Source organism: Podarcis erhardii (genome assembly GCF_964252035.2).
Source record: "Podarcis erhardii genome assembly, chromosome: 7".
Lineage (NCBI taxonomy): Eukaryota > Metazoa > Chordata > Lepidosauria > Squamata > Lacertidae > Podarcis > Podarcis erhardii.
In genome coordinates this window covers 81,390,187-81,416,969 of record NC_138511.1, presented here as the reverse complement: position 1 = coordinate 81,416,969, position 26,783 = coordinate 81,390,187, and the positions used below count along the sequence as shown (strand labels likewise).

The 26,783-nt window shown below is 50.9% G+C and overlaps 1 protein-coding gene and 1 long non-coding RNA gene across 2 annotated transcripts in view; one reads left to right on the top strand and one right to left on the bottom strand.

The window, feature by feature from the left end:
- CADM4 (cell adhesion molecule 4) overlaps window positions 1-17,314 on the top strand; it is a 135,191-nt gene extending 117,877 nt beyond the window's left edge. Inside the window, exons 2-9 of the mRNA XM_081869314.1 lie at window positions 1,674-1,820; window positions 3,022-3,174; window positions 6,519-6,659; window positions 7,592-7,753; window positions 9,898-9,988; window positions 11,145-11,317; window positions 12,216-12,344; window positions 14,919-17,314. Of these exons, the coding sequence (XP_081725440.1) occupies window positions 1,674-1,820; window positions 3,022-3,174; window positions 6,519-6,659; window positions 7,592-7,753; window positions 9,898-9,988; window positions 11,145-11,317; window positions 12,216-12,344; window positions 14,919-15,028 (1,106 nt within the window). The 3' untranslated portion in view covers window positions 15,029-17,314. The remainder of the gene's footprint in view (window positions 1-1,673; window positions 1,821-3,021; window positions 3,175-6,518; window positions 6,660-7,591; window positions 7,754-9,897; window positions 9,989-11,144; window positions 11,318-12,215; window positions 12,345-14,918) is intronic.
- Window positions 17,315-21,103: 3,789 nt separating this feature from the next.
- On the bottom strand, window positions 21,104-26,458 carry LOC309346303. Its single transcript, XR_014158585.1, has 2 exons — window positions 25,267-26,458; window positions 21,104-25,228 (listed from the first exon to the last, which is right to left on the bottom strand). It is a non-coding gene; the product is annotated as an uncharacterized lncRNA (long non-coding RNA).
- Between the last annotated feature and the right edge of the window lie 325 nt (window positions 26,459-26,783).

The following is a 26,783-nucleotide window of genomic DNA, read 5'->3' as shown; positions in this document are numbered from 1 at the left end:
GGTTGCACAGATAGGTGTTTTTGGCTGCCATTGGCCAGGTTGTGTTTATGCGAGAGAAGGTCAGATTTTTTTTAAGCAGGGGGCTAAAGTTGGAAGAGAGAGCAGGACAGAGAAACATGGGTTGGAGGAGAGGATCAGGAGAGAGAAAGGGAAACTATGCTGAGCCAAGGAGTAAAGATTGCCATGGCCAGCAGCTTGAAAATTAAGAAGGAATGGAGGTTATATATTTGATTTGAAGCAACCGGTCAACTCTTCTGCTTCAGGCCTTTCGCTTAATATTGCACAATTCCTACAGCAAGACACCTCTGTGCCCCTGGTTCCTTTTATAAGACCATATAACACCGGTCTTGAAACACCTACACTGGCTCCCAGTACGTTTCCGAGCACAATGCAAAGTGTTGGTGCTGACCTTTAAAGCCCTAAACAGCCTCGGTCCTGTATACCTGAAGGAGCGTCTCCACCTCCATCGTTCTGCCCGGACACTGAGGTCCAGCTCTGAGGGCCTTCTGGAGGTTCCCTCATTGCGAGAAGTGAGGTTACAGGGAACCAGACAGAGGGCCTTCTTGGTAGTGGCGCCCATCCTGTGGAAAGCCCTCCCTTCAGATGTGAAGGAAATAAGCAGCTATCCTATCTTTAAAAGACATCTGGGAAGGTTTAATAGGTTATTGTATTTTAGTGTTTTGTTGGAAGACGCCCACAGTGGCTGGGGGGACCAGCCAGATGGGCGGGGCATAAATAAATTATTATTATTATTATTATTATTATTATTATTATTATTATTTCCCTGGTGGCATGTGAGGGTGTGGCCCACTCATGTGATTATGTTTCCCCATATGAAGCAGGTGTAGGGAACCACTGTCCCTCCAGATGTTGCTGAGCTGCAGCTTCCATCACCCCTTCCATTGGCCATGCTTCCAGGGGCTGATGGCAGTTGTAGTAGAGATTTCCTGCATTGCAGGGGGTTGGACTGCATGACCCTCAGGGCCCCTTCCAACTCTACGGTTATACGGTTCAATTAATCCCCACACTGGATATAAAGACTTTGACCTCCCCAGGGATGAACTTCTAAATCCAGCCTGGAAACCACAGTCCCAGGCTTACCCCCAAACCCTGTCCACTCACTTATCTCTGACATAAGAAACGAATTGTGACAAGGGCTCTCTGTACATGCTCAGGAGCACTCCTTTGCTCAGTAGCACAGAAATCTGGCGAGGTGGAATATGTTCATGTGGCAGCTCCAACATCCTCTGTCAATGTTTATAATTTTGACTACTTATGCATGAGTTTTCCTGCCAACCTAGCAGTTTGAAAGCACGTCAAAGTGCAAGTAGATAAATAGGTACCACTCTGGCGGGAAGGTAAATGGCATTTCTGTGCGCTGCTCTTGTTCGCCAGAAGCGGCTTAGTCATGCTGACCACATGACCTGGAAGCCGTACGCCGGCTCCCTCGGTCAGTAAAGCGAGATGAGCGCCGCAACCCCAGAGTTGGCCACAACTGGACCTAATGGTCAGGGGTCCCTTTATCTTTATGCATGAGTTTATTCTTCACTGGTATGCAAAGAGGGGCTCAGGTGCTGGTACTCAGCCCAGGCGAATCCCTGCTCACATTAAAGACCCACTCGCCTCCCGTGAATGTCATGGTAACCCATTTTTTCTTTCTCTCCCTGCACTAGCCAGAGCTCAGGAGGTCCAAGCTGAGAATGTGACCGTGGCAGAGGGCGGCCAGGCCGAGATCAACTGCAAGCTGCACCAGTACGATGGCTCCATAGTGGTGATCCAAAACCCATCCCGCCAGACGCTCTTCTTCAACGGCACGCGGGGTAAGAATGGGGCTTCGGGAACGGTGGGGTTGTAGGCTGGGCTGGAAAGCTAGAGGACCATAGAGATGGAGCTGGACGAAAAATGCCACCCACTCAATCCCAGGCCTGCCATCTGGACCAGCACCAGCACCCCCTACAGGTCAGCCCACTACAGTGCAACCTGCTGCAAGAAGAGAACAAGTATCATATCAGAGGTGCTTTCAGAGCACATGGATCGAGGCAGGTTAGCCAAGCCAGATGCCTCATGGGGAAGCAAGCACGCAAACAATGTTCTTCCTTTGGGTCACTAGCCAATCTGACCTGGGCGGTGGGGAATTGATTGGTTACACCCTGAAGTTAAGAACAACCCGGTCAGAGTCCAGGGCTGACCCAAGATAGCTGAGGGAACTGAGGAGGAAAGTCCAGACGGCAACCTCCCTATGCTAAGTGTATCCTACTAGGGCTGGGCGATATATCGATATATCGTCCAAAACAGATTTGAGGTCCATATCATGATATCGGTTTCAGAATTATTGACATGTCAATATATTGTGAATATATCGTGTAGGTTTGGGTGTGTTGTGCAAAAATCACAACGTGGGAAACACCCTGAAGCCAGCCAATTCTTCTCTTGCTTCCTGCTGTTAACTATGCCGGCTCAGTCACCCCTGCCTCCTGCAGGGGGCAGCGAACCACAAGATCAGGCGCCAGCAAAAATCCCAATACGGGAAAAACCGCGAAGCCAGCCATTGCCTCTACGTAGCTCCATCCTTATTTCAGACATTGTGATATATCTGTATATCATGATATCTCGCTGGTGAGATATCACTATGTTGAAAACCAGATATTGCCCAGCCCTAGACACTTCTGCAGCTTTCGGTAGCAGCCTTAAATCTTCCTGCCCATGGGATCTGCTGCCTTTTGCCTAATGGTGGGGCCGGCCCGGACTGAGTGATCTTCACATAGAGACATCTTGTCTCAAATAGAGACAGTCCCTCGTACTTGAGAGAAAGTGGGGAACCCCTCTCCCCAAGACGGTATTTTTATTGCTTCTTATGTATTTGAATTCTATGGAATGCAAGTTGCAGCAAGAAATAAAGCATAAGAAATAAAAGAAGCAATGGAAATACAATTGAAAACCGTACAGCATCACAGCCTGATGACTCTCTTCTCATTTCACTGGTCCATAACATGAGACACCTTTTCCTCGCTCTCCTTACAGCCCTGAAGGATGAGCGGTTCCAGCTGGTGGAGTTCACCCAGAAGCAAGTCCGCATCGTGCTCTCCAATGCCCGCCTGGAAGATGAGGGCGGCTACTTCTGCCAGCTCTACACAGAAGACACGCACCACCAGATCGCCATCCTCACTGTGCTGGGTACGTGCCGCTTTCCCGCTGTCGCCACCTCTGCCTTCTCTGCCACAGCTGCCGCTGCCCTATTTCGGGATTGCGACATAAACTGGAAGAAAGAGGAGTTACAGTACCATATCCATGAATAATAATAATAGTTGTTATTATTCCTAAAGCTCCCTCTTTGGTCCACCCAGATCCTCTGGGTGTTCTGCAACAATTGAAACACTTCACAGATACATTAAAGCCAATTAAGATTTTTTTAAAGAAAAATGCTAACAAAACCCACAAGCACAGTTCTCAGAGAATCATGGAACTGGAATGAAATGGGGTGATCCTCTAGCCTAACCTTCGACTGGGCTCATTGCCAGAAGTGTTGGCACAGGAGATGGCTAAGGACGGATGGAGCCACTCTAGGTCTACGTGGAACAACAGAAGCCTCAAAAAGCACTGCTTACATATATATTCAGCTTGTTAAATCCAACTAAAAAGTTAGTGGAATTGAAAGATGTGGCAGGTGTCCAAATAGTTTTTCATCCAGCCCTGGTACCTTTGTGACCTTTGGCCACAGGATGCTGGAAGGTGGGAGCAGGTTAGCAAGAAGGTCAGTCCGTTCTTACCTTGCGGTGTTATGATGAATTAAGGCCAACATAGGCCTTGTGCAAAATTTATTTATATCCCCACCCTTCCAAGGGAGCCAGGGCAGCAAGCACACCTATAATAAAGCAATCAAAACATATTTTTAAAGAAATCCAAAATTTTGGATTTTTTAATAAAATATTTTTTGAGGAAAAAAGGGTCCCGGAACTCTGTTCCAGAGAGTTCTGGCTGAAAAAGAAGCCCTGGTAATTATAATAATCTCTCTCACACACAGCTTTCATAGAATCTTAGCGTTGGAAGGGACCCCAAGGGTCATCTAGTCCAACCCCCTGCGATGCTGGAATCTCAACCAGATCATACGTGACAGATGGCCATCCAACCTCTGCTTAAAAACCCTCAAGGAAGGAGTCCACAGCCTCCCGAGGGAGACTGTTCTCTTGGGTCAAAATGGCGTCCGGCACGTTCCTTGCTGCGCCACTGGCCATCCGTGCCGATCAAAACAACTCCAGCTCTCTTAGCTTAGTCCTAGCAGAGTTCACGCAACGGGGAAACTGTTGCTGTGTGTGGAAAATAAATCAAACTGAATGCAGGCTTTTCTCTTATCTCCAATAGTCTTTTAATGCATAGAAAAACATCGTAAATCAGCCCGGCGAATTGGCTGGCATCCTTCCGCTTCTCCGTCAAAAGCGAAAGAGAAACACACACACAGAGAAACACTCCCCTATGTGAACGTAGCCACGCCTCAGAATGTGAGACGTCACTCAGAACTGTTTAACCCTGTAAGTTCTGATTCTCCTCACATGTTCCACTGTCAAACAGCTCTTACTGTGAGAAAGTTTTGCCGAATGTTTAGTCGGAATCTCCTTTCTTAAAACTTGAAGCCACTGGTTCAAGTCCTACCCTCCGGAGTACGAGAAAACAAGCACGCTCCCCCTTCCGTGTGACAGCCCTTAAGATATTTGAAATGGCTATCATATCTCCTCTCAGTCTCCTCTCTTCCAGCTCTTATCAAGTAACTCTGCATGTTGCCCTGTTGTTTGAGGTGTGGTTAGGCGGGCCTCAAGTTGCTGCACCTCCTCTTCCAGCAAGACAACTAGCTTGCACTTGCTGCAAGTGTCCTGCTGCTTGTTCTCTGGCAGAATGACAAACATGGCACAGTCGTTATAGGTCACTGCAGCAGCTCCCTTGCCCTCCATATCTCTGGCCCTATGCCCACCAAGAGACAGAACTCTGGGCCTCCCCCTTAAACATCCTCACAAACACCCCTGTTTGTGAGGTCTGGTTATGAGCTCCCAGGACCTGCGCTGAGCTAAGTTTGACTTCCCCCAAAGAATTCTGGGAAATTTCAATTGTTCAGGGCTCTGGGAATTGCAGCTCTGTGCACAACAAACTAAAGTCCCCAGGATTCTTTAGCCATAAATATATGGTGTGGTGTGGATGCGGCGAGATGGAGAGGGAGACAGAAAGCTGCCTTGTCAAGTCAAATCGCTAGCCCGCCTTGCTCAGTCTCCCTAGGCTTTCAGAAAGGAGGCTTCCCGCAACCTTAACTGAGACCTCCTCCTGCATGCAGAGACCTTCTGCATTCCCCAGCCTGTAATTTCAAGCGCCTACCTAACCTCCCACACAATCACTAGACATTCATATGCTTCTTTTAAGGCCAAGCATTGACAACCCGTATGATCATGCTCCGAATCAGTATGCTGTATAATTTACCCAAAGGAAGGGGTGGGGAAGCCTCCACATTCTGCATTAACAGAAGCTAAATCAGGTATTCTTAGGAAATTATGCAAATGTCGGCTTCTTTTCCATAATTCTAATTTTGCAACTGGGCGAGGTGTGTGTGTGTCTGTGACAACCAAGAGCAATGCAGAGCAACAGAATCCCATTTCCTGACTCTCTGATATTCTGTTCACTCGCATCTGTGGCTTCTGAGGTGTTATTTTTTTCCACCCTAATTTAAGGCCTAGCAGCTTTTGTTTTGTTTTTGACCTGAAAGTGGAGTTTCCCAGGATGCATTTGTACTGGTGATCTTGAGGAATCCTGGAACAGTCACAGAGGCCCACCTGAAGAGCTCACCACCCTTGCCGTTGGACCCCCTAGTTCAGTGGTGGGGAACTGGCAGCCTTCCAGATGATTTTCCATCTTCTCTGACCACTGGCCACACTGGCTGGGGCTGGTAGAAGCTGCCACTGGGGGTTACCTGCTTACCCAGGGACAGGGCCTTCTCAGTGGTGGCTCCCCATTTGTGGCATGCCCTCCCTAGTGAGGTGCATCTGTCTCAGCCATTGGGTGGCTGAAAGGTCTGTTGCTGGAAGCGCTGGAATTATTAGCTATGAGAGGTGGGTTATTGGGTTTCCTAAATAAAATTTTAACTGGGTTTTCTTTTTTGAAGGTCTTGCCAGGTTTTTTTTTTAAAAAAAATTGAGATGTTTTAGTTCAGGGGTGGCCAACTTCCAAGAGACTGCGATCTACTCACAGAGTTAAAAACTGGGCTTCTTTGGCGGGAGCCAGTGATCTACCACAGACGTTCACTGATCTCAGTGTCTACCTCTTGGACATGCCTGTTTTAGTTGTATGCTATTACAGACGCATGGGCTATAAATTGAATAAAACATTTGAAGGACCACAGGTTCCCCAACCCTTCTCCGGCTAGGTTTACCAGATCCGAGACTGATTTGGGTGCCTGTGGAGGTGATGCTGTGGTGGGATCTGGTGCTGTGTTGGAGACAGCCCCACTGCCTGCCCCATAACCCAACTGCTGTTCCTTACAGTGCCCCCTGACAACCCCTTGGTGGAGATCAAGGAACAGGCCGTGGAAGGAGGAGAAGTGGAGCTCACCTGCAGTGTCCCCAGGTCACGCCCTGCTGCCACGCTGCGCTGGTACCGGGACCGGGACCGGAAAGAGCTGAAAGGTGAGGGAAGGAAGGAGGAATCCAGGGACTTAGCTTCCTGTAGGAGTTTGGCCCCAAAGCTGCAGAGCTGTGAATTCCCATGCCAGCTGACCTTACGAAGTGGAATGTGCAGAACGGGACATAGTTTTCCTTTAGATTTTTCTCCTACTTGGGTGAAGCAATAATAATAATAATAACCATCAAAAATGCATATCTTAGGGTAAAACAAATAATTTAGGTTGAAATAATAATAAATTTGGAAACATGTGCACTGAGATGAAATACATATTTAAATATTATTTTATGCACTTAAAAAAAAATACAGTAGTGGAACAGAATGTACACATGTGAACCTGGTAGGAACTGATCTGTCGTTGGGGACATGAGTTAGCTTAGTACTGGGATATCCAGTTAATGCACCTCTAGAAGGTGCTGGCTCTTTTTCAGCTTGGGATTGGTTTTAGGGAGCGGCTCCCCAATAAAGTTTGTCATCTCCAAACGCCTGAGGCTGAGGCTGCATCCATATGTCTCTTTAACTGCAGCATATACACGAGCTGAGTTTATTAGCAGCTTCTCCTACTCTTCCCCCTGCCTGCCCAGAAAATACTTAAAATAGAAGGGCTTTTTGGCATCTTAAAGGCAGATGTTTCTTTTGGGGCTCCTTTTAGACTCGTAAGTAGGCTGCTTCTGGGTCTCTCCCAGCGCTTCTTGGCTGCCGGGAACAAGTTCTCTGCGCTTGCGTTGGAGGCAAGTAGGAGTAATGTTATGCGCTCCTACCCCTCCCGAGCACGGCGGTTGCATTTTAATTGTATGTAATTTAAAAATTAGAAAAGCAGGAAAGAGCCCCGCGGCAAGGCGTGACGCCTTAACTCAGCTTTAAAGGGACGTTTGCAGGCGCTCGGCGGGGTTGACCAGCGGGGCCGGTGCACATGTTCTTTGTTTCTCCACCCCAGGAATAGGCAGCAAGCAGGAGAATGGGAAAGTGTTCAGCATCACCAACGTGGTGCGCTTCCGGGTGGAGCGCAGGGACCACGGCAGCGTCGTGACGTGCGAGGCCACCCACCCCACGCTGCGGGGGCAGCGGAAGGAGACGCAGTACGTGCTAGATGTACAGTGTAAGTGACCACAGGGGCCTTGTTGGCAGGGGAAGAGGGCAAAGGCAGGGTTGGCATCAAGTGGCAGGGCTGCAGTGCATTCTGGGCCCAGCTGTGCCCCTTTACCCTCCCCTTCTCCTTTGAGTAGGGTGGGCAGAGGTTACAGAGCTGTGGGCCTCTGGCTCTAAACCACTGGGCCTCTTGGGCTTACCAATCAGAAGGTTGGCGGTTACGAATCCCCACGATAGGGTGAGCTCCCGTTGCTCTGCCCCAGCTCCTGCCAACCTAGCAATTCGAAAGCACTCTGGTGCAAGTAGATAAATAGGTACCGCTGCGGCGGGAAGGTAAACAGCGTTTCCATGCGCTCTGGTTTCCATCACGGTGTTCTATTTCGCCAGAAGCAGTTTAGTCATGCTGGTCACATGACCTGGAAAGCTGTCTGTGGACAAACGCCAGCTCCCTCGGCCTGAAAGCGAGATGAGCACTGCAACCCCATAGTCGCCTTTGACTGGACATAACTGTCCAGGGGTCTTTTACCTTTTACTTCTCTTGGGGGAATGAATGTCCAGGGCAAGAGAGCAGGGGGCTTCCAAAAGAGAATTTAATGGCTTATTTATTGAATTTCTATACCGCCCTTCATCTGAGGATCACAGGGACGGCTTACAGTATAAAAACACCAAAAAAAAGCCCACAATGTCATAACAAGCAAAACAATAATGTCCCCACTCCTCCCAGCTTAAAAGGCCGTAGATTGCTTGATTAGCCCTAGGCCTGAGAGAAGAGGAGTCTTTTTGCCTGGTGCCTAAAGTTATGCAATGAAAGCACCAGGTGAACCTTCCTGGGGAAAGCAGGGAGTCACCACAGAAAAGTCCTGTCGTCTCCCTCCAGAGCTAGAGGGTGCACATGAAGAAAGGCCTGAGATGTTGGTCACAGGCCGGTTCATATGAGGAAAGGCGGGCCTTGAGGTATTGCTGTCCTGAGCCGCTTAAGGTTTTATTGATCAAAACCAACCCTTTGAATTGGGCCCAGAAACTAATTGGCAGCCAGTACTAGGCTGGTGTAATATGCCCAAGCTGTCTTGCCCTAGTGAGCAAGCAACCTGGCCGCTTCATTGTGAAATCGGTGCTGTTGATGACCCTACAATTCTTTCTCAGCAACCTTCCAATGTCATCATCATCTAAGCGCCAGCCCATATGTTTATTAATTTTTCTGTTCAAAATGGATTTCCCCTTGCCGTGGAAAATCCAGTAAGTGAAAATAACCTGCTCTACATCTGCAGACACTGCTAGTGAATGTGTGAGTGTGCAGGCGCTGACAGAGGAGGCCATGGTTGCTATGCTCCTCCCTGGTGGCTCTTCCACTGCTCTCTGCAGGTTTGTGGTTTAGCTCTCGTCCCCCACACACCACAACCGCAACCAAGGTTTGCCCTTGGGAGCTGAACCATGAGTTTGGACTACACACTTAAGGCAAGCCATGGCTTAGCTCAGTGCAGCAGCTAAACCCCAAGGAGGGGACCAAAGAGGCTGCAATCTCCTCCCTGGGAGCCTGCACACTCACATCCATGCCAAACCATTGTTTGGCTCCATGTGGAATGTGGACCAGAACTCAGTGCAATGCAGGCCTGAGCCTAAACCAAGTGTCTTTTAAAAGCAATGCAGAAAAACCCTGGTTCAGAGACCCTGTTCAGTAGTGTGGTGGGCGAACTCAGAAATTTCCTACACATTTTCTTCAGTGGGCTCTCAATTTACTTGCATGTTCAATTTCCTTGTAGTGTAATAAGTGTCATTTTGGTGTTTCTGTTTATATATACTGGATATATAGATCTCCTTGCTTTTTATGCATACTGTTTTCTATCGCTCATTTTCGTGGGTGATGCAAAAATCCAGGGAAACTGTTCCAGCCTTCCTTTGCAATCTAGCGTTCTTTCTATGGCAAGGCAGCTCTTTTAGAAGGAAAAGACAAGGAGGAGGGATGCATGTATTGATATCAGCCACAATGCCAGCGAAAACCTTAATTCCAGGCTTCTAATGGCTCTGACGTCTGAAGGAAACGTTTCCTCTCCGCGGCGAGAGTTGCAAATTGTCGGGCCTTGCTTGAGAAGTGTGACTGTTCTGTGCACGGGCTGATTTGTGACCTCCTGTTTATTCTCTCTATTTCCACCCCAGTCGCTCCCACAGCCAGGATCCATCCGTCTCAGGGGGTGATGCGGGAAGGAGACACTTTAGTTCTGACCTGTGACGTCAAAGGCAACCCGCGGTGAGTACTTCCGCAGGATGGGGAAAGCCATAATTAGAGGAGAGGCTGGAGGTGGGGGTGAGCAGGGGAAGGCAGGTTCTGGAATAGAAACACAGGAAGTTGCCTTGGACTGAGTCAGACAGGTCCACCTGCCTCCAGACTGCCTGTCCTATCAGACAGTCCTATCTCCTGGGTTTCCGGCAGAGCCTGTCTTTCTCAGCCGTACCTGAAGGCCATTTTCAAAACCTGCTTGACCACAGGCAAAAGAAGTGGGCATAGATGCTTCTCCGAAGCCTCTTCTGCTCTTATTCAAAAAACTCCTGCCTGACTATTTCAGGAGAATCTGCTTTGACACTCCAGAGTCCACTTCCATCAGGCCCAGCAACATGCTTGTAGTTCAGCAACATCTTGGGGGGCTGGCTGGGGGGTGGGATGCATCAGGTTAGCCACCCCTCCTCCTCAGGCCGTGCTATTGGGCAGTTGGAAGAAAAGAAGAAGAGTTTGGATTTGATATCCTGCTTTATCACTACCCGAAGGAGTCTCAAAGCGGCTAACATTCTCCTTTCCCTTCCTCCACAACAAACACGAGGTGAGTGGGGCTGAGAGACTTCAGAGCAGTGTGACTGGCCCAAGGTCACCCAGCAGCTGCATGTGGAGGAGCAGGGAATCGAACCCAGTTCACCAGATCACGAATCCACTGCTCTTAACCACCACACCACACTGGAGAGGGGCCACATCCTCTGAGCAGTAGGCATATCAGAGGGTATTTGGGGCAGGCTTTCCTTCTTCTGCGACACAACGAAAGCGGCACCTGCTGAAATCCGCCCCCACCCCACTTCATAAGACCCCCATCCTTGCTCTGTGGCACCTCTTCCCTGTATACGCGGGGCAAATTGTCCTTGCCTTTCTATATCGCTCTGACTGATGGATACAATTCCCGAGCGGAGTTATTACTCGAGCACCCCTTGATCCAGCCGCTCAGCTCCATGTCCCATCCATCACGGGCTCTGGCAGCGCTTGCCGCAAATAACCTTGATGGAAGGAAGGAAAGTGGTGTGTGTTTGTGTGTGCTCATGTGGGGGAGATGAGGCGCTTGTGACCCGCAGGGGCCACCAGAGATGGGCGTTGGGAGGAGAGGGGTAAGGTTAACACCGGCTGTCCTGACTTCCGCCCTCAGCCCCACGGACATCAAGTGGAGCCGAGCCAACGACTCGTTGCCAGAGCGGGCCTTGACGGAGGGAGAGGTGCTGACCATCCCCAGCCTCAGCATGCTGGATAACGGAACCTACCTGTGCCAGGTGGCCAACAAACATGGCCGCTCATCGGACCAGTATGTGCTGGTGGTTTACGGTAAGCAACACGTGTTCTCTGCTCCAGAGCTCCCCTCTCCTAAGCTCAGCCCAGAACCTCCGAGTTCACTGCTGTCCTGATGTTCACATGCAGCGGGCGAGGAGTTAAAAGTCTGTTTCAGGGTCCGGGGGAGGCGGGGGGGTGTGTCACATGACAGAACGCTTTTAAAACCCTGCACATAGAAAGTTAGCCTGTCAGGGAGAAACATTTCCGCTTGCCAAATATTTTTTTTCCTTTGTTCGGGTGATGCGCTAAGTCATGTGAGAGTTATAGTTAGCGGTTTCTGATGACCAGACCCCCCCCCAAAAAAAAACCCACACCCTTTCTTTTTTTCAATTTTTTAATTGATTTTCCAAATTTATAACAAACAAATAAGAAAACATTACAATATAAAAACAGAAAAAACAAACAAACAAACATTTATCCTCACTGTTAATATCCCAATTTTGCTATCATTGTTAAGTAACTTCCTTGACTCCCCCTAGCTGAGTTTCCATATAGGTCATTGTAGCAGTTTTCCAATATTACTTTCAAATAAAATTAACTTAATTGATTAACATCTGTGGAACCACACCCTTTCTTCCTGTTCCAGATTAAGGGTCTTAGGTGCTGTCCCCTAATGCCAGGGGTGGGGGACCCGTGGCCCTCCAAATGTCGGTGGAGTGCCAGTCCCATCACCATCCTGGCTGGGGCTGGTGGGCCGCCAGTTCCTTACTCTTGCTCATATGGCAGCGTCTCTCAACGGAGGTGTTTGCTTTCCCCCTGCCAGGAGGGCAGCCAGAAATAGGGTAGGCTCAGGTCCTCTGCCCTGGCCCATACCAAGGTATGAAACTCACGGGCACCGCCTCCAGCCACCCACCCCGCCTCTCACACCTTAACCTTTCCCTGTCTTTGGCAGACCCCGGGGCCATTGTGGAGGCCCAGACTTCAGTGCCCTATGCCATTGTCGGGGGCATCCTGGCGCTCCTGGTCTTCCTCGTCATCTGTGTGCTTATAGTCATGGTGTGGTGCTCCATCCGGCAGAAAGGTCAGTGTCGGAACCCTGGTGCCAGCTGGGCAGATAAGAGACACGAGTGCTGATTTATAGAAGGAAAGCTGGGTTGCTCCATCTATCTCTCACCACTGATCTGAGAAACTGCCTTGCAGCACAGTCTTTTCATGTGTGTGTCTCTCTCTGTGTGTATTCAAAAAGCATATTTCTAGCCTTTGGGGTTGGAGTGAGGAGCTTGAAATGATAAAAGCAGGGAGACCCCGCAGGGCTTGGGAGTGAGGCTTCCTGCCACCATAGGAAGGACTTTGTGGCTCCTAAAACCAGCCTCTCTCACAGTCTTTCCCAATCCTCTTTGTATGTGGGGAGGAGAATGCCAAGGCTGTGTACACAATTGCTGGCTTAAAACACAGCGAGGTGGGGTTTTTTCTCAATTCGGATCAAAGGTGGTTTGCGGGGAAATGGATCCAAGCTTAGTATTTCAAAAAAACACACCAAAAACCTACAGGATGCAGAATGTACAGGATGTGTGTACACCACCTGCATTTTTCTTCTAGCCGCTCACGGCCAGCTGCAGATTTCGGAGAGGAATTCTTGGGCAAGACACTTAAAGAGTTCCCATTCTCCTTGTTGCCTCTCGCTTGCCCTCTCCCTCTGACCCCAGTCTGCACCTCTGCCCCCAAAGGAAGAACGAGAAGCAGAGAAATCTGCTCCTTCGGTTCCCACAGCTGGTTGGAGAGGGCAGGCCAGCCGCTCTTGGCAGCAATCAGGAACGTGAGATTTCGAGGCTCAGTCAGTGAGTGAAGCTACCAAGCCCTGGTGCCAGCTTGCGGTGTAACCACCTGGTTGGTTTGGGGTGCATGTGTTCGGATGGGGGAATGTTCTGCTCTCCTTCGATTGACACTGCACGCCCACTTGGCTGTGGGGACACTCGTTAGAGAGCAGAACCTGATATTCTCTGCCTTCCAGAATTCCTCTTCCTTGATTGTAGATGTCAGGGGCTCAGGAGCAGAGGCACAGGGGAGAGAGGAAATGGAGAGCGAAGGGGAAGAATCTGAGGGCAGCGTAGGAGAAGATGACAGTGGCCCGAGAGATTCCATGAGCCTCTCCAGCGAATCAGAAGATTCACAGAAGGGGGCGCCGGTGGCCAGGGCAAGGGGGGTCCAAAAGGGGACACTCCAGAAGCAAGGGGCCAGCGGGGACTCCCAGAGCAGCAGTTGGAGATCAGGACCAGCTTCCCCACCAGAGCGTAGTGGGGGGGAAGAGTCCCAGATCTCGGGGCCAGTGTCTCCCCCAGCAGGGAGAGAAGATGAGTCAGGGCTGACCACGCCTCCATCGGAGAGTCAGGGAACGGAGGGGAGGTCAGGTCCAGCTAGCCTCCTGGAAGAGGGAAGTAGTGACAGAAGCAGTGTAACGGTCAGGAGGAAGGTCACTGGGTTGGCGCGAGAGCCAAGTTCAAATGTACAGGCGCACGGGACAGCAGAGAACCCGGATTGGGAACCAGGTCCTAAAGCCCGCCGGAGGCAGGGGGAGGAGTCAGGGGACTCAGCGTCAGAAGAGTCCAGAAAGGGGAATGCCCCAGCGGACAGGAGGACCCAGAGGAGGAGAGAGCAGAGGAAGAGGTGGAGCAGGTCTAGAGTCTTAAACTGGTGTCAGGGGGGAGGAGATTCAGACGGAGCTTCGGCGGTCTAGGGTTTAAGACGTAGAGCTGCGCGCCACGGTTTTGAAATAGAGACTGAACTTCAATAAAGACTTTTGTATATAACAACGACCTGGCGTTGGTCCTCTATGAGCTGGGACTTCGGGCAGCTCTGACAGTAGCGAATGCTGAAAGTTAAGTCCAGTAGGGACGTATTTGTGACTAAACACCCGTGAGGTCCCATTGCACATGCATACGCTGGCTATGTGTCTTCAAAGCCATTCCAAACTGAGGGTGACAGAGTGTGGCTTTCATACAAACAGAAATAGTTCCAAAGCAAGGATCTGTTCTCTAGTTGTGGGATGAGGACCAACACATGTAATTAGAGGTGTGATTCCTGCACTGCAGGGGGTTGGAATGGGGGACCCTTGGGGTTCTTTCTGAAGTGAAGGACATGAGGCAGGAGTTGATAATGCAGGTGAGCTGCGCACAGGTGAGCTGCAAGCAAGCTGCTGGCCAGCTCTGTGGAGGCTCCTTTTATTGACACAATATGCAAACCCAGGCAGATACATTTTGGGCTGTGACCTTTACACATCTTCCAGTCCCGAGATGGTGGGGTGGTACAAAGTTATTTTGGCCCCTGTTTCCACCGCGTCATTTTCCCCTTGCACAATTTATGATGAAGGAGACAAAGGTCTCAGAGACAAAGGTCACAGACAGGACACCGCAGACTACTGAGACCGCAAAAGGTTAGACAGAGGGGAAGATGTTCAGACAGCTGTGGCCTTATCTGTGAGTGGGAGTGTGCTCCGCACCCAGCGATCATTCCTACACCTTTCCAAATCTATGATTCTATGAATGGAGTCACCTTAGCAAGATCTTGAGTCTCCTCCAGGGCCCTGTGCGCCCCACTTACCATTGCTTGTGCCCAGACTTCTCCTCAACTCACACCCACCCCCGTCCTCTTTTTACAGGCTCCTATCTGACGCACGAGGCAAGCGGCCTGGACGAGCACGGAGAAGCCCGCGAGGCCTTTCTGAACGGCGGCGACGGCCACAAACGCAAGGAGGAATTCTTCATCTGAGCCTGGGAGAGGGGAGGGGGAAGGGGAGGGGTGCTGAGCGCTGGGGGCAGAATGGCCGAGGAGGGGGAGCGCCGAAGGCAGGGGGGGAGAGACATTTATAGAAAAGCTGCCACTCTTGCTGGGGGAGGGGAGGGAGGGGGAAAGAAGGGTTGGATTAAAAAGAGAAAAAAAAACGCTTAAAAAAATATCCATTGTGTAAAAAAAGGGGGGGGGACACACACATGGCCACCACTTGTTCGGTTTTATTTTTGAAACCGAGGACTTTAGCCCCACCCCCAGCTATGAAGCTCCGCCTCCTGCCATTGTCTGACTCCTCCCCCCTCCATGCCCTCTGCACCAGAGCTATTTCCTGTTACTTTTGGGGAGGATGTATGTGTGTGTGTGTGAGAGAGAGAGAGAGAGAGTGTGTGCGTGTGCATGGCCCCACTTCCATAAAAAAGAGCAGGAGGCTGGGATAGCCACAACCCTTTTCTCTTTGGGGACAGGCAGAGCCCTGTGGGAGGGCTTGGGTCTCTTTGTAAATAGCGTAGAAGCCACCCAGCGAGGGAGGGGGAGAGGACACCCAGAGATCCAGGGCTGCTGAGACTGCGAGGGTGGGTCACGGTGTCAAAGGGCCCTTCCCCTTGGAGGGACTGTGGCCCGTTAGCTCTGGGTTTGCTTGTTTGCTTTTCTTTCCGATATTAGCACTGAGTTTCAAAATATCTGGGGAGGGAGATGGGGCTAACATATTTTGCTCTGGAGCGCAAGGATCTTCCCAGCAGCCCTGGAGGAGACTCTCAAGTTCAGGGAAGGCGGTCGGGGGGGAGAGAGCCATTCTGTGAGTTGGGACCCCCCTCGGGTGTGTTTTGCCCCCAGCCGCTGAGGAGGGGAGCCGCCGGGTTGGAGTGTTTTGCGTGCAGCATGACAGGAGAGTGAGGCTGGGAGTCGCCGGGTCACCTTGAGTTCTCTTCAGGGCGCCTGGCACCATATCTCTCTCAGCCGCACGTTTCCCCCCACTGCTAAGCCCAGAGCCGCTCAAGCCGTGTGGGGCCTTATGAAGCAAGTTGGACTCTTTTTTTTTCTTCCTTCAAAGCCATGATAGTTTGGGGAGGGAGAGGGAGGGTGGGAAGAGGAAAGGGGGTGTCTCTGTCTGTCTCTGTCGTCCTTGTTATGTGATGTGCCCAGCTGGGGACAGGCGATGGGACTACGGAGCCCCATCGGCGCATTGACCCCCCACAGCCCACACTTTGTCCTTGACAGCCAAGCGTTGCCCCCTGGCCCACAGCCCAGCTTCTGCAGAGAGTGGAGGACATGGGAAAAGAATATGCATCCGTCTGAATTTGCCAACATGTGCAGATTTGACTGTGGCCAGTTTCAGCTCCTTCTCCTCCTCCTCCTGGCCTTTGGGCCTGGTGGCCACGATGGTACACCATCCCATCCCCAGACCCCGAGAGAGAAACCGCTGTGTCGCTCGCAACACCCCCTTGCCCCTTCCTCCCTCCCTCTCCGCTCGGCCTCCCTCCCCGGAAGCAGCTGGGATCGGCAAAGAAGAGCAGGACGAGAGGCTCAGCAATAGGCACCCCTCCCTCAGCACCTGCCTGGATGTTGCTTTCATGGGTTCAGCCTCCCCCAAACACAGCTGCGGTAAAGGGTCATTTTTTAAGCGAACCCCTGTTACAAATGGCTGCTCTGCCCCAGAGGTGGCTGCAATGCACTGCTGCAGGATGCAGTGCAGGTGACTGCCAATGGGAGGAATCCCCTGTGGAAATGGCTGCTCCAGAGGCAGTTGCCGCCTCACCCCATGGTCCAGCCCCATGATTGAGCGTTTAACCACAAAAGGGGGGTGCTGAACCCCGTCTCTTCCCCGCTCCCTTCTCCCCCGCCCTGCACTCCACTCCTGGTCTTCTTGGTTCCTTCCATCCTTGCCGACGTCCCTCATTTTGTGCCAGTAGATGCCCACTCCTCGCTTTCCCTCGAATTTCCATCCCACCCCCTTTCCCTCTGTCTTTTGTCTGGGGAACAAAACAGAAGAAAAGAAACCGACGTGTGATTCTGTGTCCGTCTCTGGCTCGCGGTTTTTATTTTATATTGTTTGTGTCTCGGAAGGGGAGATTAAAAAAAATGAAAAGAATGGAAAATATAATAATTAATATATAACTGGGGGTCGGGAGTATGCAGGGGGGCTTGTTCCTCTGCAGCCCAAGACTGTTTCCCCCACGCCCGAAAGTTAATATATATGTAAATATCTATGTCTGCCTTTTAACCACCTTTGATACTTCAATAAATCCCCCTGATTAATTCTTTTAACACCAGTGGTTGTGGTATCCTTGTTCATGAGTGCGTGCTGTGGAAGCGGTTCTGGCTCTGCAAATGCAAAGAACATGAGAACTGTCCTGGATCAGGCCAGGGGCTCATAGAGTCCAGCAACCTGTTTTCCCAGAGGCTAGCCAGGCTCCCATGACAGGCCTAAAAGCAGGACCTGAGCCACACAGCCCCCTCCCCTCCTGTGGTTTTCAGCAACTGGTATTCAGAAGTGGAGGTAATGATGTGAGCTCTGTTCGCCTGCCCAACTCCCCAATCCTTCAAGAGTTGAAGCAGACAAACTGAGAATTCTTCTCCACTGCATCCATCTCTAGCCAGGTGCCCAGGAAAAGTGGAGAGGAACAGGGTGGGGTGGGGGCTATTATTTCCCAGTCTTGGAGCCCCAGCAAGCTGCCCAGCCTCAAAGTCCTCTGGAGCAAACGCCGTGCAGGAGATCCAACTTGTTTTCCTGTGTCAGGGATGCTACTGACAGAACTTAAGGCAGCAACAAGCAAATTCGGTGCTTTTGCTGTCACAATCTTTCTGCTGCAAAAGTGGGGGGGGGAGGGGGGGCGAGAACAGACATATGAAGCCGACAGGGACAGCAAAGCCCCGTGGGGGTTCACTGCCGCCGCTCAGCCAAACGCCAAAGCCACTCTCATCCGCGGAGGCACAGAGGCTCCCATTTCACAGATAAGAAATGGAGGCTGGGAGAGTGTGCTTTGCCCCCAACCAAGGCTGCACAAGAATTTGTGCCAAAAATTGGATTTGAATCTCTGTTTTGCCGGATCCCATTCTGTCCTCCAGGTCGGCCTCCTCACATTCCCTCTCTGAGGGCCTTGGGGAAATGCCTCCCCAACCCCTCTGATATATTTTCACAGTAATGTTGGGGCTTGAGAGATGCAGCCAGAGCCCCAGGCCACCCAGTGAACTTGGGTGTTGAGTAGCTCCCCATCCAAAGCCATTGTGCTCATCCGGCTCTTCCTGCAATCCATAATGCTCCGTGGCTGTTCTGCCCCACTGCTGTCCCGGTCCTGGATTCTTGCTCCTCTTGTCCACGTTCTTGCCGCTGCATGCACTGCTCTCACATCTTTATGCAGCATCTATACGCACACACACCTGCTCTGCCCTGGTCTTCTGCTGTGCCTGTTTCCAGTCCCTGAACAAATGCGCTAAGCCCCCATTTCGGCTGAGGACGGAGAGCCTTGCACATTAGTTCCTGCTTTCCCTTCCATTTCTCTCCTTCACTCTCATTTTTATTACTCCGCCGGGTCCCTCTACGCGTCCCCCATCTGTCATTCTGTACAAAACTCTCTTCTCGTGGAAAACATTCCGACTGGGAGCTACCGGAAAAAATATTTTAAAACAATTGCAGGAGTGGGGGGAATTTAATGTTCAACAAAATGGCATAAATTCTGGGTTTGCGGCACTTTCTGCTCGCGCTTGCCCAAGAAGCTGGAGTGGCAATCTAGGTAAAAGCAACGGACCCAGCACTGCATGCAGTCCTCCTGCCTTGGCCTCTGTTATTCCTGACCTACAGCTGTGGTTTCCCCGGTCAGGATCAGGCCAAGAAACCCATCTGGCTGAGCCTTTTGGATCATGCCCATGACCTCATCTATTGGTGTGGTCTCCGTTTGAGATCCCTTTTGCACCCTCTTGGCTGATATTCTCGGGCTCTTGTGGTGACACCCCCATGATTTTGAGTGACGAAGACCAAGACGTGATGAAAACAATTTGGACAGATGCACATTGCATTCCAAGGCATGAGGGGGCCGGAGAACAAATAATATACAGTGGTACCTCGGGTTAAGTACTTAATTCGTTCCGAAGGTCCATTCTTAACCTGAAACTGTTCTTAACCTGAAGCACCACTTTAGCTAATGGGGCCTCCTGCTGCTGCCGCACCGCCGGAGCACGATTTCTGTTCTCATCCTGAAGCAAAGTTCTTAACCTGAGGTACTATTTCTGGGTTAGCGGAGTCTGTAACCTGAAGCATATGTAACCCGAGGTACCACTGTATATCCAAATCACCAGCTCCAGGTTACATAAGAAAAGCCTGCTGGATCAGGCCCATCTAATCCAGCATCCTGCTCTCACAGTGGCCAGCCACACCATTTTGAGACCCTGCCGTATCCTGATGTAGCAGCATTTGGGGGCAGGGTACCCAGCATGATTTCCTCCAGGTGTTCCTGAACTACAGCCCTCAACATCCTTGGCCAGGGTAGCTGGGGCCGATTGGAGATAGGGTTGTCTGGAGAGCACCATGTTCACTATCCCTGGTCTGGGGCATTGTGGGAAATTTAAATGGCAGCACTCCTTCAGGGGGGTGACAGGGGGAGGGCGCACCATGTTAACAATCCAAAGTGACTTGCAGTGGAGCATTGTGAGAAATCGAAAGGGAAACACCCAGCAGTCCGGTGCTCATTGGGACTAACATTAGTTTACTGGGATCCCAGTGGCTGCCTGAGGATGCCCCATGCTGACATTCAAGGCCGGCCCACCCACGAGGCAAAGGGAAGTGACTGCCTCGGGTGGCAGGAGTTACAGAGGAAGCAGATCAGCCTCCAAGGAATGCACCACCCTGTGGTGGCATCAAAGGCCGTGGCAAGGCTGTATCTGCCTCTACAGCAGTCTTGGGGAACAGGAGGCCCTGCTGGTCTCTTTCCACGCTTATTCCGCACTTCTCCTTCCCTGGCTGGGGAGGGGCGCACCATTTTGTAGCTTGCCTCGGGTGTCAAAATGCCATGAGCCGGCCCTGCTGCTGCCAAGGCTGTCACTTCCTCCTCCACAGATAGGCTAAGGATGAAGGCAGGTAATATGGTAAGGAGCACAGCAGTTTAGAAGTGGAGGAAGCGTCTGGGGCCAGAAAAGAGAAGCCTTGGGCTGCCGCGACTCTGTGTGTGTGTGTGTGTGTGTGTGTGTGTGTGTGTGATGCTCAGACCGCTTTCATTGCTCTTAAAGAGTTTCTGTTTGCCTGCCTCGGTGTGCCCTTTCGCCTGCCTTTTCCCCGTTCCGGGTCACAGCGGTGAACTCTCTTAAGCTGGAGGCAGGCAAAGCTGTCTGGGAATCACATCGCTCCTAATGAGTCTCGCTGTGCTCATTAGCGGGCGAGTGTCTTCCCATCATCACAGTCCTGGGCTTCGCTGGGCAACTAATACGAACAGATGCCCAGCTCCACCACCGCAGAACGGCGAGTCCAAGGCTGAGCAGCCGAGAAATGAGGGCTCTTGAAAAGTGGAGGAGGAGGGAGAAGAATTTGCCTTCTAGAAAAAGAAAAAAGAAAGGGCCCACCCGCCTCTTTTCAGGCCCCGGCCCTGCCTGGGATTGCAGTGTTCATCTCCCTGGCCTGAATTTACCTGCAGCGCTTTCTATCTTGCTGGATCACAGCCATATTTCCACTTAACCTAACTCTGCCCCTCTCCAGAGATTGTTCTCCACAACAATGGACCCTTTTTCTATCTGCCCCGTGCTTCCAGGTCATCTTTGTGGCTTTGTCCATTCTGGACCACTTTGATAGGTGTTTCTAGACAGTAGCTGTTTGAAGGCCCTTGCCGTCGTTCTCACATCCAGGCCCTCAGAGCATTAAGAAGCACATACATATCCTCCAGCATTCGTCAGGTGGAAATAAGGACATGTCTCACTCCCCCCAACTGACCCTCCTCAGCCCCCCAATTTTGGTCCCCCCTCCCCACCCTTCAGAGCATTTCCTGTCAGAAGAAGGACAAGTGCCACCACACCTATGGGACACAGCACACAAGCCCTCCACTGTCCTGAAAAAACAAAACACAAATCAAATCCAGATTTTATCTTATTTTATTCTGTGGTAGATTTACAAGAAGAAAAACACACGAATAAATTAATTTTGAAGAAGAAGAGTATATCTCGCTTTATCACTACCCGAAGGAGTCTCAAAATGGCTAACAATCTCCTTTCCCTTCCTCCCCCACAACAAACACTGTGATGTGAGTGGGGCTGAGAGACTTCAGAGAAGTGTGACTAGTCCACAGTCACCCAGTAGCTGCATGTGGAGGAGTAGGGAATCGAACCCTGCTCACCAGATTATGAGTCCACCGCTCTTAACCACTACACCACACTGGCTCTTTTGGGAAAGGGGCAAGATTAGATGCGGAAGCACAAAGCATTTTTTTTTTAAATCAAGACTCCTTCTATCCTGCTCTGCCCCCCCCTTTTTTCCAACCCAGCCCTGTCCTCTGCCTTCCCCTCAGAGCCAGCACATCAAGCAGCACAAAAAGGGGACATGGTGACGCTGTGGGTTAAACCACAGAGCCTAGGGCTTGCCAATCAGAAGGTTGACGGGGTGAGCTCCCGTTGCTCGGTCCCTGCTCCTGTCCACCTAGCAGTTCGAAAGCACGTCAAAGTGCAAGTAGATAAATAGGTACCGCTCCGGCGGGAAGGTAAACAGCATTTCCGTGCATTGCTCTGGTTCGCCAGAAGCGGCTTAGTCATGATGGCCACATGACCTGGAAGCTGTATGCCAGCTCCCTCGGCCAGTAAAGTGAGATGAGCACCGCAACCCCAGAGTTGGCCACGACTGGACCTAATGGTCAGGGGTCCCTTTATCTTTATGCATGAGTTTATTCTGCCAAAAGGCTGCCGGAGCAGCTTGAAGGCAATCAAAACAAGGCAGTCTCTACCTGCAGGATTATGGTCTGAAAAAACACCACCACAACACACAATGGGACAAGGAGGAAAGAAGCCAGGGCCCCAAAAGCAGGACCTGTGCACAACAGTTAAGAATCATAGAACTGTAGTGTTGGAAGAACCACGGGGGTCATCTAGTGCAACACCCTGCAATGCAGTAATCTTTGGCCCAACGTGGGGCTCGAACCCACAACCCTGAGATTAAGAGTCTCACACTCTGCCAACAGAGCTTTATCCCTACTTGTGATTCTGTTCCACTGGTACTCAAAGACACTCTGCTCCTGCCAGTGGAGGTAGAACATGGATACCATCCCATTTTTAGCGCAAAGTTTAAGTAGCTCCTGCTTCTCAGTTTTGGTAAAAAAACACACACCTGCCTGCGCTCCTTTACCTGGCTTCTGCGGTATGGAATAAAAGGACCTACCTATCCCTTGGCCGTTTTTATTAGCCTCCCACCTACAATTGTTTGAGAAGGCCCCACAGCCCTTGCACAGCTCTTCTGCAGCCTCTTCCGAATCAGGCCGCTGGGCCCATCTGTCCCCAAATCCCAAATGTCACGGCTACTGGCAGAACAAAGATGGATGGCGCCTGATCGTTGGGGCAGCAAACTCATCTCGGAATCAAATTGTTCCTAACGAGCCTCATTCTGCTCATTAGCAAGGTGAGTGTCTTCCTGGCCTCTTGGTCGAGAGGGTTTCCTTGGGTGCCTAATCCAATCAGCCGCCAGCCACTGTCGGGGCAAGAGCAAAGCGACCGGTTAAGATGCCGAGCGGATAAGAAGACAGGGACGTTTTACCACCTGAGGCAAAGGACAAGCCATACCCCCCCTCCCCATGTAGAGAACCTGACTAGACTGAATAGTGGCTATGTTGACACACCCTCCAATATCCCTCAGAGAAAAATAGGGACATTCTATTCTACAGCAGCATCACTAGGAAAAGAGGGCTTTTTTATTTTGCACGTTAAGATTTTTATTAAAGTTTTTCATGCTACGAACAAACTCCCACCCCACCTATGAAGCCCAGTTAGCTCCAGCTCTCACCCTTGGTCCCCATAACCTCCTTGACCCTCCACACCTCTCAAACTCCAGCCGCCTACGGTCCTGCCTGCACCCTACAAGCTACACCCTTCCTCATCCAGAGTCTCTTCCTGCTGCCACCTTCTCTTCAGGCCTGTCCTGGCTCACTTTCTCCTTGTTTTCATTTGACATGGCCGGCAGGATGGATGGCTGGAGGCCTGCTGGGCCAGAGAGTCACAGCCTTCTATGGTGGGGACATGGATGGTGATGGTGGCGACCCCATTGCCTCGCTCCCACTTCCTCCTTCGCCTCTTCCTGCTGCTGCTGCTAAAGGTAAAGGGTTAAGTCCAGTCAAAGGCGACTATGGGGTTGTGGTGCTCATCTCGCTTTCAGGCCGAGGGAGCCGGCGTTTGTCCACAGATAGCTTTCCAGGTCATGTGGCCAGCAGGACTAAACCGCATCTGGTGCAATGGGACACCATGACGGAAGCCAGAGCGCACGGAAATGCCGTTTACCGCTGCAGCAGTACCTATTTATCTACTTGCACCGGCGTGCTTTCGAATGGCTATGTTGGCAGGAGCTGGGACAGAGCAATGGGAGCTCAACCCGTCACACAGATTGGAACTGCCAACCTTCCAGTTGGCAAGCCCAAGAGGCTCAGTGGTTTAGACCACAGCACCACCCATGTCCCTACACAACCCTGAACCACTGCACCGTTGGGTATAGCAACATGCTCCTTTTTAGTGTTGTAGTCCAGGGAGAGTCCTGAGATTGGAACCAGGTGCTGCCCAGGGAGAATGGGTAGGACATGATGGGATTACGCCACTTAGGGACAGAGGGCTCCCCGGCCTCTTTAGGGTAGAGACAACAAGAGGCCATAGCTGTGAACCGAGAGAGCTGCAAGGAACGAGATTCTTGGAAAAGGAAAAGCGGGCGGTGAGTGGGACCTTTCTGCCGCTTCCTCTTCAGGAACATGTCTCTCGAGCAAACCTAGAATTAGGATGGTAATTGGTTTTCTGTGTTTTCATTGATTTGCACACAGAGCTCCATCAGAGCGTAGGCTGCCTGGCACAGAGATGCACAGACAAAAGGCAGGTCCCTGCCCCGAGGAATTGGCAGCCTAAATTTAGACAGTGGGGCAGGAGAGGCAAGGATAAGGAGAGGGCAAAGGCAGCCTTCCTTGCATTTCCCCTTCTGCATCAGCTGGCGATGAGGGATGAGACTGCAAGGAAAAGTTGGGGCTGAACTTTGATAAAAGGAGAGTGACAGGGATGTCAATGGCACAGGGGCCTCGAGCCCCAGGTCTTCTGTGCCAGGCCCCCGATAAGCCCCTTCCTCCCCTTTTTGATGAAAAAATAAATAAATCATAGAATCTTAGAATTGGAAGGTACCCAAGGGGCAACTAGTCCAACCCCCTGCAATGTCCCTGATTAAAGCAGTAGTGGATAATGGTCAGCCTCTGTGCCAAATGCGGTGTGCCAGACCTCCCCATGTGTCCCATGGGACTGTTTCCTCCACGCCCCAAACACCTGCCCCACACTGGACATCCTGCGCAATGCCCGGTGTGGAGGATATAGACATGCAGCCAAAACCTGCCCTTCAGAAAACAGTATTGAACTCCCTATCCCATCAACTGATGCAGGGAAGTTCAATCCTGCTTGGCGGCTTGACTGGGATAGCTCAGCCAGGAGAACACAAGCCTCTTAATCTCAGGGTTGAGGGTTCGAGCCCCAGGTTGGGCAAAAGATTCCTGTGTTGCAAGAGGGGTTGGACTAGAAGACCTTTAAGGTCCCTCCCATCTCTACAATTTTATGATTCTCAGGTGAACCAGAAAGAAAGAAAGTAGCGATACTTATTTCCCTGGAGGCGGGGGAAAGAGAAGAGAGATAGAGGAGCAACTGAGGGCTGTACCACCCCATAGAGAGAGCTAGGGTAGGTTGGGTCTTGCAGAAACAGGGTACAGTATCTGAACAAAGTGCAAGGTGATGAGAGAGATGAAGACCTCCAGGAAAGCTTCGTTAGTAGGAAGGAAGCGAAGCATGGGAGAGGAATCTGCTGTGGGTTATCTGGCATTACAAATTTGCAGCCTGCAAATGAGTAGTTGAGTCTAATTTCTACCAGACCCTCTTTGGGTTCAGTATTTGGGAGGGAGAGTAGGGAGAAGGGGGGGGGGCGGTCCTCTTGTGTTTCCAGCCCCGTGTAATTATTCTTCAGGATCACGTCTCTCTCTCTCTCTCTCTCTCTCTCTCTCTCTCTCTCTCTCTCTCTCTCTGGCGACGATGATGATGATGTAGCCACATCCTCTTAAAATGCACTGCAGTTTTGCAATCTAATCTTGAATACATCCAAGAGAAAATTGAGCCTTGCTGTCAATCACTCCTTTCCCCGCTGCTGGAAGCTGAGCGCACTCCAACCCCCCCCCCCCTTTCCTGAAAGCTGAAATGGTGCCTTTTGGTGGAGAGGGAGAAGGGAAGGACTGGGCTAGGCTGAATTTCAAAAACAAGATGTTGGCAGAGAGGAAAGCTTCACCTGTTGGACAACAACCTGTCCTACAGCTGTCCAAAGCACAGGAAGCCCTACTGAAAAGTGGGAGGACATTTAGCAATGCTAACTGTGGGGCACAGCTCTCTCTCCTGCTTGCATCTGCAACCGAAGTTCCCTTTCTGCAACAAGCTGGCTTAGAAGGCTGCCTGGCAGTGCCGCCTCTGCCCCTTTTACAGAAACTCTGTTCTCTTTTCGCAGTCATGGGCACCAACTTTCATGGCGGCCATCAAATGGCAACAGCTCATAAGACTGTGCTGCATGCATTACATCCCACATTAACTTTTACCGCTCTCTCTCTGCAAACAGCTCCCTACTGGGCACTGGGGGCAGGGAAGGAGGGCACCCACTGTGCTAATCTTCTGCCCTCCCCTATTCAAATCAACTTGTCATTTTTGAGGATGGAACTTGGGAGTTGTAGTCAGAAGGAAGTCCCAGTGCATTTTGTAGGGCTCACTCCCCAAAAAGTGGGTTTAGGATTGCAGCTGCTGGCACAAAACCCTCTTTGGGTCTCATGTCCTGGGATTCAGCGAGAAATGAAATTACTGCAAGAGATACTTGGGCAGTGATGACTGAGGCATCTTTTAAGCTACACTGAGCGTGTTGGCAATCTTTGTCCCTTCTAGTAAAAAAATTGTCTTTAACAGCAAAGCAGGGTCAGCTAAGGGCTATGAAGTATCTTGGGGAAGATGCAGCAAGCTTGTTTTCTCGTTGCTCCAGAGGGACTGAACCAATGGATTTAAATTACAAGAAAGGAGACTATGACCAAACATTAGGAAGAACTTTCTGATGCTAAGAGCTGTTTGACAGTGGTATGGACTACTTCGGAAGGTGGCGAGCTCTCCTTCCCTGGAGGTTTCTAAACACAGGTTGGATAGCCACGTGCCAGGGATTCTTAAGTTGTGATCCATGTATTGCAGGGGGTTGGACCAGATGACCCTTGGAGTTCCCTCCAACACTGAAATTCTATAATACTTTGAACCGACATAAAAGCTGCATGGATCCTTTGGCTCAAGGGCATTTGTGCTACAAGGTGTGATTGCAAGTTCCAATTGTCCCAAACTATTTTACAAGGCCTCACACAAGTTGGACAGAGAGGGTTATGGCAGGAGAAATAATATGCCAAACATCATCTTACATCCATGTAGACAAAAACAGGAGCCTCCTCATTACACTGCTTAACTCTGCTTTCCTCAATCTAGTCCAGGCTTCCTCGAACTTGGCCCCCCGGGTGTTTTTGGCCTACAACTCCCA